The sequence below is a fragment of the Erpetoichthys calabaricus genome, chromosome 5 (assembly GCF_900747795.2).
Source record: "Erpetoichthys calabaricus chromosome 5, fErpCal1.3, whole genome shotgun sequence".
NCBI lineage: Eukaryota > Metazoa > Chordata > Cladistia > Polypteriformes > Polypteridae > Erpetoichthys > Erpetoichthys calabaricus.
Genome location: NC_041398.2, coordinates 134173956 through 134187235, shown reverse-complemented (window position 1 = coordinate 134187235; position 13280 = coordinate 134173956). Strand labels below are relative to the sequence as shown.

The 13280-nt window shown below is 35.0% G+C and overlaps 2 protein-coding genes across 8 annotated transcripts in view; one reads left to right on the top strand and one right to left on the bottom strand.

Annotated features, from left to right (window-relative positions):
• Positions 1 to 3087, bottom strand: part of vps37a (VPS37A subunit of ESCRT-I) — a 57353-nt gene extending 54266 nt beyond the window's left edge. The window contains exon 1 of the mRNA XM_028802052.2: positions 2681 to 3087. Coding sequence (XP_028657885.1) covers positions 2681 to 2790 — 110 coding nt within the window. The 5' untranslated portion in view covers positions 2791 to 3087. The remainder of the gene's footprint in view (positions 1 to 2680) is intronic.
• A 204-nt stretch (positions 3088 to 3291) lies between these two features.
• The window catches only part of cnot7 (CCR4-NOT transcription complex, subunit 7), a 54071-nt gene continuing 44082 nt past the window's right edge, over positions 3292 to 13280 (top strand). For 2 of the 7 annotated variants that reach the window (XM_051928652.1, XM_028802047.2), the window contains exons 1-4: positions 3302 to 3443; positions 4690 to 4913; positions 8101 to 8294; positions 9720 to 9881. In XM_051928652.1, the coding sequence (XP_051784612.1) occupies positions 4797 to 4913; positions 8101 to 8294; positions 9720 to 9881 (473 nt within the window). In that variant the 5' untranslated portion in view covers positions 3302 to 3443; positions 4690 to 4796. The other 5 variants (XM_028802048.2, XM_028802050.2, XM_028802049.2 and 2 more) reach the window with 5 other exon arrangements.

The window sequence follows — 13280 nt, the reverse complement described above, 5'->3', positions numbered from 1 at the left end:
TTACACATATCTTCAGTTGCTCACTTGTAACAGTCATGTTAAAAAGTCTCGAAAATGTGTCCTCACAGTTCTCACAAGAAAAGGAAGTGTTTTAAAATGAGGATCTAGAGTTGACTGCGACACTGAATGAATGGGACATAAAACAAAAAGAACAGGCCATCATCACTGATAACACAGCTATTATGGAGCTACTTCACATCAGCTGCTGTTCACACGCTCGTATTAATATCGCAGGCTACTCTGAAAATTCCAGCAATTGACCACTTGCTTTGCCAGGTGAGGCGTGTTGCAAACTTTTTCCACCGTAGCAGTACATCTATCCCCTTGCTTAAAGAGAAGCAACATTTATTGGACTTGGCAAAACACAAACTTGTGATTGCTGCAGTCAAGCAATGGAACAGAGCACTGACTGGCTTGCGGCACAATTGTCTGCAACACATCCACCACAGGCACCTAGTCGTTTCTGTGTGACTGTAATTTAGAAATGTGCTTCCCTGGATATTCAGCTGTCGCAAGATAGAAATAGCAGGAAGAGACTGGTTAAAGGGTTGAGTAAAAAGAGAGTGCGTTCTAGCCTGATGGCTTAAGGAACTGGCCAATATCATATGCCCAGTAAGACCGAGTGTCACATACACAGTTTTCATAAAAGAGTAATAGCTGAACTTACAAGAATCTATTAGAAGGAGACTTTTTTGGGTATGCAAGATGGCTATGCTCTCTGCCAAGTACATATCATGTAATTTAACATAACTGAATAAATATTCAGATGATGTGAGCCAATGAACTAATCGGAGTAAATGCCAGGATTAATTCCACACCATTATGTAAATTCAGTTAACAATAAGTATGAGGTTATGTCTTTGTTCAGTGACAATTTGCTGACAACTTCTGCTCAGAGCACTGTCCCTTAGTGGACTGCTATAATTGGGTGCTCCCTCTTCATGAGAGGAAATTAAAGATGTGTAGAACAAGGTTCCTCTTGTCTGGTTCCTGACTCAAAGAGGTCCTACTTGAGGACAAAACTCTTTCTTTAATACAATTTTATTTCTTTCACACCAGTTGCTATTTGGGAAGTGGATGTAGAAGTGGTGCATTGCCACAAGTACTTAGGGGTCCACATCAGTGACAGGCAGGACTGAGCTAGTAACACAGAGGAACTATTTAAGAAAGGGCAGAGCAAACTCTTTTTCTTGTGACACTGCAGTCCTTTAATATGGGCAGTGAAATCCTTTACATATTCTACAACTCTGTGCTGGCCAGTGCAGTTTTCTGCACTGCGGTGTGGTGTGCAAGTTACATCATCTTAAGAGAGGGCCACTGAATCCACAAGCCAATTAAAAAGACAGACTGTTTTGGAAAGCACATTCTACCCCCTGGAGGCAGTATCACAGGGGAGAATGAAAACAAAACTAAATGCCATTATGAGCAATGCAAGACATTGGGTCCATCCCTATTTTTGGTGTTCTAGATGCAAAAAAAAAAAACAAACTTTATTTTTGACCATTTTTGGACCATACTTTGCACATGAAATTACACCCTTAAGACAAAGAGTAAACCAATAGATGTCTCTTAAAAATGATCTGATGACTCTGAAGTTGTGTATGCTACTTTATTCAACCACAGGGCTTAATCCGTCACCGGGATTGTGATTTTTTTCACATAACTTTGAAAAAAATGTAGATCGGTAATACAGGCATGTGGAGTGTCACTTCATGCTATTCCGAGATTGCAGATCACGAATATAATATTTTGTATATTTGTTTCTTTACCAGTGTCTCTAGCCCTCTAAGAACCATTGCTAGAAGGCAGAAAATGACACGTTTCAAACAAGAATATAGGGTATAATTTTAGATTATTTCAAACTCAGTGATTACTTATGTTGTTTTTGATCTTTTACTATGGATCTAGACCTATTTGAGAGGGTGAAAAAGGTCTAACAATCGTCAGTATTTAGATTTAAATTTTTTTAATTAAAAGGTTACATTTTAATATTTTAAGTATACGACGCAACTACTCGTTAATTATGTAATTCTAACTCTATCTTACGCTGGACTTTTTAAAAGTTAGGATGCCGTGCCAATTGGAATTTTTAAACTGCATGATAGCGGAATGGGTTAAAGTCGCATTTCATAGATCTAATACTACAGTATTACGTTAATGCTACATGTACCTATATCTAGACCCCCACATTTAAAGCATAAGATATTCCAGAACAGCATAAAGACCCTCCTTTTTTTACTATTTGATTGGTATATGTTTTCTCTTTCAATTTTTTCAAAGCTGTACGTCACGGGAATGAACACAGTGAAATTTTAATTTCAGAATGCTTCCGTTATGTACGGCAACAATCACGAGAAAAACGTTAAGTACCCAAAACTAATGCAACACACTCGAGAGTTTCCACGTACTCGATTCAACTAGCACAATAAATCTGAAACTGACAAAGGCGATTTAAAATGAACATCAATATAAAACTGAGGAGCAAGGAAGCGGACAAGCAGGAAACAACTCACGCTTTTTTCAAAGTGATCAATTTTAATTAGGATTAACTAATTGACAATAAAAGTCACAAAGAAAAAATACATGTTTTTTTAGGAATCAGACTGAGTGTCAACAGCAGGACAAGCAATGAGCAGGGGAATGTCAGTCACATATCACTGTCACCGGCGAGTTTACTTACGTGGAATGAGCTGCCTTCAGAGACTCGATCTGCCGCTGTCTTTGCTGTTGTAAAGTTGTAAGCGGTGGAAGAGGTCCCGAACTTTTAGATGTGGAAAATATCCAGCTCATTCTCTATTAATCTGAGGTGGTGACTTTTGCGACAGTGTGCGTAAAACAGTATACGCGTTTTTCGGGCTTTTTAGTAGAACTCGCAAACACAAGCTACGGCCTCAGCGCAACTTCTTTTTATGCTCCGTCATGTCGCTGGGCAAATAAACGCCACATCCCTTCCAATACTTTAAAGACCTAATGTATTTTCGTTATTCGTTTTTGATTTAGTTTCCTTTTCCAATTTCTCACGCAAAAAAGAAATAGCTCCGCCTAATTAGAAAGTTCAACCTCCACCCCTCGCTGACAAAAAAAAAGCTCCGGTGTGTTGATTGCGTAATGACGTAATCACGTGTTTGACGTGTGAAATAATTTACGTTTTATTCTCAGAGAAAATATTTTTTATATTGATTATTATTTCCTGTTGTTTTTTAGTACAGTAAATGCCTTTAAAAATACCGACAAAGTTTCTTTTGTTGACCCCTTTTCTTTAAGTTGAAAGGTCACAAAACATTCTGGGTCATGACGTCACCAGGGCATCAGAGCACCGTAATGGAAGTTCAGAGGTGGAAGGTGGTGTGTTTTCGTTATTTATAAAATTGATTCAATAAAAACAAGAAAACGTTAAAAATTGTTACAGTTTACATGATATACCCCGTCCATTTATAAGCAAGGTAAATACATGAGTGATTTAGTGGCGTGCGGGGTTTTTTATTTATTTATTTTTTGCATATTGTTTTTAAACGGTAACGAAGTTATAGTGAAACAAACATGGGGGGGTGGATGCGCGATTCGTCTAGTTCTGCTCCCAAACACCACAACTGTGCGTAATTAGCTTGTCTTTCCGCACGGTGAGACGACATGGGGGGTGGGAGAGGGAACTTCCATTGATATAAAGGTTTATGCCGAAGCGTGGCAACAGGGAGCTGTGGAGGAAGTCTTCACTTGTTGGTTCTCGCTAAAGGTTCACTTCCATTTCCCACATTGCGACCTACACAAGCTGTTGGAGGCAGCGAACGTCGGAACTCCAGCTTAGTCGGCGCAGCGCCGTAATAATGCAATATGTCAGATCCATGGGACTTGCAGAGCGGGATCGTGCCGTGGGACGCATGCAACCAAAAGTTTGTCGGGTGCATTGGCATCTGCCTGCGAACTGGTTTAACAGATTTGTGGCACGTAAACGGATGTTTAGGTTTTTAAATTCTATTATTAAGCACCATTGTGAATGTGAAAATTACATCAACAATCCAGTTGTAATTACGTTGCATAGTAGCGACTATAAAATGGTATTTGCCTATGTCACAGTTCGACCAAGTGATCAAATGCAGGTTAAAGTTAAAAAATTATATTTGGTTTGAATAAAACGCATGGGAGGTAACGGGATAAATCTTAACTTTTTGAGCTGGAAAATCGCACACTTTTTGCCAGTCATGTTAACCAAGGATGGGGGGCGTGGTTACGTGAATATTTGATACACTTTCATAATATAGCAGCTTTGCAGATTTTGAGATAAAATGCTATAGTTCATTTCTTATGACGTTATAAGGGATAGACTGCTATTTTAAAAGATCAATTGGCTGTGTTAGATTTGTTAAGGAAAGTATCCACGTCTTTTACGTAAACCACACGTACAAGGTAAATAGGACTTTATTTGTTCCAGCTATTGAGTAGCGCCCATGTTAAAAGTAATGCATTGGTTAACTTTATATGTTGCAAAGCAGATGTCACTTATCATTTTAGTTAAACATTTTAATGTTATCATTTTTTGTACATGGTTACCTTGCTGTTTTAGAAATAATACAGTATGAAGGTAATGTAAGTTCATGTTTGTCTGATGGCATATTGGTGTAAAGCAAATTCCCAGCATCTTGACTTCTGTGTCAGTTTGTTAATAGTTTTGTTTTTATTATTCAATTATAGGTAGCAAACAACGCAGAACTGCAAAGGAGTACATTACTGCAAACCTATGAATCTGATCATTTCAGAAAGTGAGTTATTTTTGATGCTTGCCACATAAAATTGGCATTATGCCAGCTGCAACTGTAGATCACAGTCAACGAATCTGTGAAGTATGGGCTTCCAACCTGGATGAAGAGCTGAAGAGAATTCGGCAAGTTATACGTAAATATAACTACATTGCTATGGTAGGTATGTTGAGAAGTTCTTGTTGAGCAGTGTTTTTGCTTTGAAGTTTTTTGTAAACTGGTGTCAGAATGTTGCATTTTGAGGGGAAAAAGTGGGTTGCATTGGTACTTGTGCCAGTTTGTAAGATCTGTCATTATTTAATGTGTTTTGCAGCAGTGTTACATTACTAAGTATTTACACATTTTACATCTAAGCTAAAAAAATACCACTGACCAAATATTTTGCTACCTTTAGATGTTTTACTTTATGTAAGCACTCCTTCTTTGCAACTCTAAGCATCGAAAAAGAAGTTGCATGAAATTTCACATTGTCAAAAGATAGCTTTGTACTGCAATATTGTGTCAGTTCAGATCATACATAGTAGTTCATTTGATATTTTATTTTAAATTGGAGTTTTATGTAAACTAGTCATTTACTAATCCCTGTATAATATCAAACAGTTATTGATCTCAAGTGACATTATTGAACACAATCGTGAAGAATATTGTAGAGACAGTAGCAGAGCAGCAAGGCTGCTTTACCCTGTTTGCTACAGAAGCAATAGAAGTTTCTGTTGAAATCCTAGAAGATATAACTAAGGCATGTCATCCAGAATAGTATTCAGGAAACCCTGATTGATCTAAAATATTTAGACTTTATACAATAAACTGTAGCCTTGCTTGATGCCCTTAAAGCAACTGCTTTTCAATAATGTGCATCCTAATGGTTATGTAGTTGTTTTTAATGAAAATGTTCAGCTGTTTTTAAGGCATAGCACCGTGGTGCAGTATTTGGTAAGGACAAGTTACTAGTTTTTAACTGGCATTAAACAAGTTGCCTCTTTGACTACATTATGCATGCTATCCTTTTGCATTTTTGTACCTGTAAAAAATAACATTTAATAATAGCCAAATTCTTCACAGGCAACATGCCCTGTTGTCTGTGTTTCTTGAGAATTTAGTTTGGTTCTTTATCTGAGAATCATTTACTGATGCATTGTATTCAATAAACGCCAGCCAATATTTGATGGTTATGCGTAAAGTTTACTCATTTCTTCCATGATTCTAAAGTGAAATAAATTAGTAGAATGTCTTTTCCTCATTCATGAATTACAAACAACATTTTTAGATTAAAGGTGTCAGCTTTTCATAGTCTTTAATTCTTCACTATACCTTTAAACAATACAGGTACAGTTCCTGTTTTATTTTTTATTGAAAAAGTAGGTTAATTTCATGTCAGTTTAAGCATTAAATTACAGTATACAGTAATCCCTCCTCCATCGCGGGGGTTGCGTTCCAGAACCCCCTGCGAAAGGTGAAAATCTGCGAAGTAGAAACCATATGTTTCTATGGTTATTTTTATATTGTCATGCTTCGGTCACAGATTTGCACAGAAACACAGGAGGTTGTAGAGAGACAGGAGCTTTATTCAAACACTGCAAACAAACATTTGTCTCTTTTTCAAAAGTTTAAACAGTTCTCCATGACAAGACAGAGATGACAGTTCCGTCTCACAATTAAAAGAATACAAACATATCTTCCTCTTCAAAGGAGTGCGCATTAGGAGCACAGAATGTCAGAAAGAGAGAGAAAAGCAAACAAATCAATAGGGCTGTTTGGCTTTTAATTATGCGAAGCACCGCGGCACAAAGCTGTTGAAGGCGGCAGCTCTCACCCCCTCCGTCAGGAGCAGAGAGAGATAGAGAGAGACAGATAAAAACAAACAATCAAAAATCAATACGTGCCCTTCGAGCTTTTAAGTATGCGAACCACCATGCAGCATGTCGCTTCACGAAGCAGCTGCACAGAAGGGAGCAACGTGAAGATAATCTTTCAGCATTTTTAGACGAGCCTCCGTATCGTCTAGGTGTGCGAACAGCCCCCTTGCTCAATCCCCCTACGTCAGGATCAGAGAATGTCAGAGCAAGAGAGAGAGAGAAAAAAGTAAGTTGGGTAGCTTCTCAGCCATCTGCCAATAGCGTCCCTTCTATGAAATCAACTGGGCAAACCAACTGAGGAAGCATGTACCAGAAATTAAAAGACCCATTGTCCGCAGAAATCCGCGAACCAGCAAAAAATCAGAGATATATATTTAAATATGCTTGCATCTAAAATCCGCGATAGAGTGAAGCCGCGAAAGGCGAAGCGTGATATAGCGAGGGATTACTGTAATGGCTATTATAAGAGTGAAATCTAAAACCTAAAGGTTTGAATGCAAAGGGTACAGAATTGAGATCTGTCCAAACAATAAACAAGGTTGTGCAGTTAATGGGATGCCAGTGTTTCATTGCACAAATTGCTCTATACCTGTGAATAATTTTAAGTACAATTTGTCAGTAATAGTTTTGAAATTGAAAATGTTCCAGAAATTCTCTATAAGAGGATTCATCTGCTGTTATGCAACAAAAACCCTGCTTTCTTGATATTTGCTTTATAAAGTGCAGTCCAAAATACAACATCATAGATAGATAGATAGATAGATAGATAGATAGATACTTTATTAATCCCAGGGGGAAATTCACAATATAGCCATGATCTGAGGTGGCTGGTTTTAGATGGCGTTTCTTTTTGTTCTCTCCTGGCCTAGCCCTTATACATCATTAAAAAAAAGGGACATGTGGACTTCAGTAGAGCAAGACACACACCACAATTTGAAATTAATGAAGACGGCTAAGTTTCTTACTCTAGAGAGCTATGTGCCATTTCAAACAGAAACAAGATTTGTTGCAAATACTGAATTGTTACTGCTGCTGCTTCTGCTCTTACAATATGGCGGAACATTTGTTTTATAATCCAATGGCTCTCAATGCATTAGAGTGAGAGTAAACAAATTGTCTGTAGTGCATAATATATCTTCTGAAAAAATTTAAATAATTAGTCAGTGTTGGTAAATTTGAGTGGTATTGTAATTTTCTTAAGGGTTTTGTTGATATCAAAGATACATTTGATAATAGATATAGGTGCATTTTGATACATAAAATACAGAATTTTAATTTGCTTACTGATCATACAATCAGGTAGTTCAATCAGTATTGCCAAAACCAACCTTCTATCTATTGATCATCTTGATAGCATACCAAAAAGTACATTGTAATCACTAATGGTGCAGAGGCACACACGCAAAAACAAAACTGTTCTTGTGGTTTTATTTCGCCCTGGAATTGTAATTATTATTGTAATTTGTTTTTTTTTGTTTTTTTTTTGAAAGGACACAGAGTTTCCAGGGGTAGTAGCAAGGCCAATTGGAGAATTCAGAAGCAATGCTGACTACCAATACCAATTACTGAGATGTAATGTAGATTTGTTAAAGATAATTCAACTGGGACTCACTTTCATGAATGAGCAGGGCGAGTATCCACCTGGCACTTCAACATGGCAATTCAATTTTAAATTTAACCTCACGTAAGCATTTTCTTTTTTAAATCTGTTACAGACAAGATTTTCTTTATATAATATTTTTATAGAGGTAAATGTGTCAAATTTGCTTGAGATAAATGGTGGTCATTCCTAAATGATAAGTCATTTAAATGAAAAGCCTACATTTTGTACTTTTCTGTTTGTCTTATAGAAAACATCATTTAACATTTTATTTTAATTTGTTCTGTTTTTAACGGTATGTTTTATTTTCCCTGAACTTCATGTTGTTAAAGAGAAATATTTTTTAAATATTGAAAGCAAAGCAAAAATATTTCAACCATATTTGAAAATATTTGTAACCAGTATGTATTAGATATGAAAGATATAACTGAAATCTTGTGCAGATTTTTGAAATTTTATCAGATGTTTTTGTGTGAATATACCAAAGCAGTCAAAGGATCAAAATAACATAAAAGCTACTGAATGTCTGATTTCTACAGTTGTAACAATTGCAAATGTAATGATTTTGTAAGAGTTGTACAATGAGTTTGTAGCCATAACAATGTAATATGTAATAGATTGTCTTGGCCACCAAGATGTACATACATTAACTTGTTTTAGAGAATGCTGCTACTGACACGCTAACTTGTTTTAGAGAATGCTGCTACTGACACGAATAATCCAATATTGGTCAGTCAAATATGCATCACAGTATACAAAATCAGAAAATGTTCTTTTTGTACTCTTCCAATTTCAATAAAATGGTGCATGAAAAAATAGTAAATTTAGAATTCTTTCACTTTTTAAAAATCTTATTTTTTAAATATGTCGAGTATTGATTGTATAAAGTTTGTTTAATGGGAAAATTAAAATGGACTTTTCCTAAAGTGCATAACTGTTTCTGAAGGTAAAAGTTGTTGATATATTTAGAGCATTGATAAGTTATATGTAAGACTCATGAATGATACTTTAGATGTAGAAAATATTGCATAGAAGGAAGTATTTTCGGCTTAACTATGCTATTTGTTTCAATAAGGGGATAATACAAGTGCATATAGAGGTAGTATTTAAGCAGGCAAGTTACTTTTATAAACAGAAGCATGTAAGTGTAGTTATTTTTTTCATTTTCTTATCTTTCTTTTGAAGCTGTAAGCACTGTGCACCCATCTGACATTACATCCTTTTTTTCTACTGCACGCTGTGATCTAATATTTCTTTTGCCTTAATGCAATATGTTGTATTTTTAAACCCAATTAGGCAATGTTTGCATTCACTTTCGCAAAATTATTTTTTAGGATGTCATTAACTTAAGCAGGGACCAACTAGGTAGTACAATAATTTACAATATGCTTTAATATTTAAGTTCTTCCTGGTCAGACTTGATATTTGGGGGGGGACAACAAAGATTGATTTGTTTAATCATTTTGGGTATTTGTTATTAATTAGATTTTTAAAATATTTTTGCTATAGAGAGGACATGTATGCACAAGACTCTATAGAGCTTCTAACAACATCTGGTATACAGTTTAAAAAACATGAAGAAGAGGGAATTGAAACACTTTACTTTGCAGAGCTTTTAATGACCTCTGGTGTAGTACTCTGTGATGGTGTCAGATGGCTGTCTTTTCATAGGTAAGCTGTTTTATGTTATAATAGTAATAATTAGATGAATATAATTTTGTTTTCTTTACCATTTACCCTATACATAGTAATAACAAATTTCCTAAATTCCCATAATTTATATTATTCATGTTGTTTAAAATATTTCAGGATGAATACTAAATAAACATGCCAAATATTGCCAAGTGTTCAATATTGTAATATGTGCATTCATGCACATATATTCAGTTACAAAATAATTTATTCATTCCTTTTTTTGCTAAATTATATAGTATGGTTTCCTTTTTGGATAGCTTTCATATTACAAGCCCACCTTACACAATATGAAGAGTACAATATTTTTTTCTTTTTTTAAACAGGTAAAATATGAAAATTGAAAACTTTTCTAATATATTAATGTTCTGCTTCTTGGGATACCAGTCATGTAAAAGCCAGATCAGTAGCAATGTAAAGACTGTGGTGTAATCCGAGGACTATAATAGGAGGGTATGGTTCCTCTTTTGCTGAAAATGCAGTAGCATTAAATGATTTTGCAAATTGTATTTAGCAGAGTGTGTGTGGGTATCTACATGCTGATTAATTACAGAACTCCTAAATGAGAGTCTGGACATTAGATTGTAGGGACACAATGAGGTGTAGCTAAAACTTTGATTCTAATTCTATTACAATTCTGTAACAACTGGAAATTGCTTAAAAAAAAAAAAAGACAATTTTTAAAGGCATGTTATTCATTGATGGTTTGCTTCCACTCAGTGAAAAACTAGTGTCCTGTGCCTTAAAATGTTTAAATTCAGGCCTCATTAAATCTAGCATCCACCACCTGCACTTTTATTAGATTAGTATTAATCAGACTAAGCTGTGTAACCTTTGTGCTTTACTCATAATCACTTATATACATTTTATTATACAGTGTTTTTTAGTTTTTTTTTTTTTTTTTTGTAAGATGCCTTAGATTAAGGTTTCTGCTAAATAAAGCTACGGGAGCTCTCACTGATCATTACAGAATTTATGTTTTTAATTTGTGAAGCAATTACATTCTGAATGTGCATCAATTTGAATAAAAGAGAGGTGAGCAGTGAAATTATGCTTCCTTGCCTCTGGCAGAACAGAAAAATCTAACGGGGAAAGTCACTAATTAGTTTTACTGTGTTCAGCCTTCACAAGTGGCCTTGACTGAGTTTCTTATATGTATTACAGTTAAAAAAGAGGGAATGTAAACCATGGTATGCTTCTTGAATTGTATAAATCTGTGTAGAGAATCGAAGTCTTAGGTTTGTGATAGGGGTTTATTTTCAAGTGGCGCATGTCACATTCATCTGAAAGTGATGCTGTTTACATAAGTCTTTTAAGGACTGGATTATCTAGTGCACTAGCTGCAAGGCTGGACCCCATCTACTATAGGGTGCCATTTCACACATATCCACAATTAATCCCCTATGGCCAATTTTAAGTGATCTGATAATATAAGTTGTATGTCTTAGAAATGTGGGAGAAAATGAGTAGGCACATAAACATCCACATAGGCAGTGTCAGTTACAGTTGTAGCATGTGGAAATATAGCCAAGTTTCAAATAAAGTGGGTTTTTTTGTACCTGTGGCTAGTCTACTGCAGTGACTGAATAGGTTGTTTTATATGTTTGTTCCAAAAATGTAGTCTTTCAAAACTTTCATATGGACCAAACCTGCTTATGGCTCAGTTCATGATGCACTGAAGCACAAGATAAAACTCTCCTTAACAGTCCAACTTGTAATGCATTAATGCAAATTATATAATCATAGATACACGTAGTTAACAGGTCTGCTAAAACTGCACACTTTATTACTGAAAACAAATCAGTAAGCACTAAATTTTGGTCATCAAATTAGGTTTTTGAAGTTAAATTATTTATTAGTATAACAAATAAAATGTAATTAACATAGTAAAAACAATCCGATCACTTATTTAAATGTGCAGTAATTTACTGTAGGTAAGGTCGGTCCACCTCTGTTTACGTAGGCATAAACCATAACAGTCTTATTACTTATGTAAGCAATCTTGAAAATAACAGAATAAAGTCTGTTTGTCATAAATTCTTAAGTAACAAGTTACTTCTTACTTCAGTTAACAAGTTCGAATTCACATGATAAGTTAAAGTTGGGACAAATGTAAAGGAGGAGAGAAAAATGTGGAAAATTCAAGCATAAGAATTTTTTTAACATTTAACCACTGATTTAATTTGCTCTTTAGTTAGTGTTTTTATCCAGCTGATGTTTCCTACACATACTGATTCCAGCATAAACAAACGACAAATGTCACAAATCAGTTATTATTATTTTTTGATAAACAAATATTAAAGTAGCATTAAATCATTTGTTCAAATTAACTTATCCCAGATAACCTTGGCATTGTCCAATTCATGTGGCACTGATAGAATTTATAAAATAGAAGTATTTATTTTATATATATATTTTATAAGTACTGAAAGAGAATGCTAGTGAATAAATAGTGCATGCACCTGGTAAGATAAATCAGGTAAGCTAAATGCATAACTATCATATTTTTTTATAAAGTCTACACTGAAATCCTCCCAATCTACAGAATTCCCCTCATTTACTGTACTTCGGGAGTGCATATAATCTAAGAGGGGCATGTGTGTGTGTGTATGTGAATTTGCAAGCAGTATATAAAATCTGTGTGTTGTGGAATTGCAGTACATTGTGGTATGTTATTTCCAATGCTTAAGTATTCCAAAACTTTTTTCTGTATTTAGTGCATAGCAAAACAGTGTTCAGCACCATTTTCACATTAGTTTTACATCCTGACAAATTATCTAAGTGTAAAAAAATGACCATATTAATGACATCCTTGCTAATGTAATAATCATCACAAAGGTATGTTCATGTAGCATATGTATGTATTTATACATTGATTTGTTATTGCTTGTGAAATTTCGTTGAACATATTGCTGTTCTGTCAGCTGGTGGATCCATTCTATACTTAAGGCCTACAGCCAATGGATGCAGTAAGCAGGGGAAAAAACTTGGAGCTGATTGGTTCTCAGTAGGTCTGCCAGCTATTTTAAACTTTTAAACAGAAAAAAACATGCATGATTAGGGGTTTGAGAAAGGAATTTGGGAAGGGATTACTTGATGTGTCCATACCCTGCCGTGACACACATACTGTAATAATACAGGTTAAGAGAGCTGAAGGCTGTACTTTGTCTTTCTTTTTTTCCCCAAGTGGGCTTTTTTTCATTTTGCTCTTGGTATTGCTGTGTATGCTTTATGTTTTTGTGCAGCAGGTGTCACTTTTCAGTTGTAGTTTCTACATCAGTGAGTGTTGAAGAGATTTCATTATTTTAATTAAAAATGTTGTAAAGAAATCTCCTTTTTTATTTATTTATTTCACTGTGTGAAATTTATTTTGGTTGT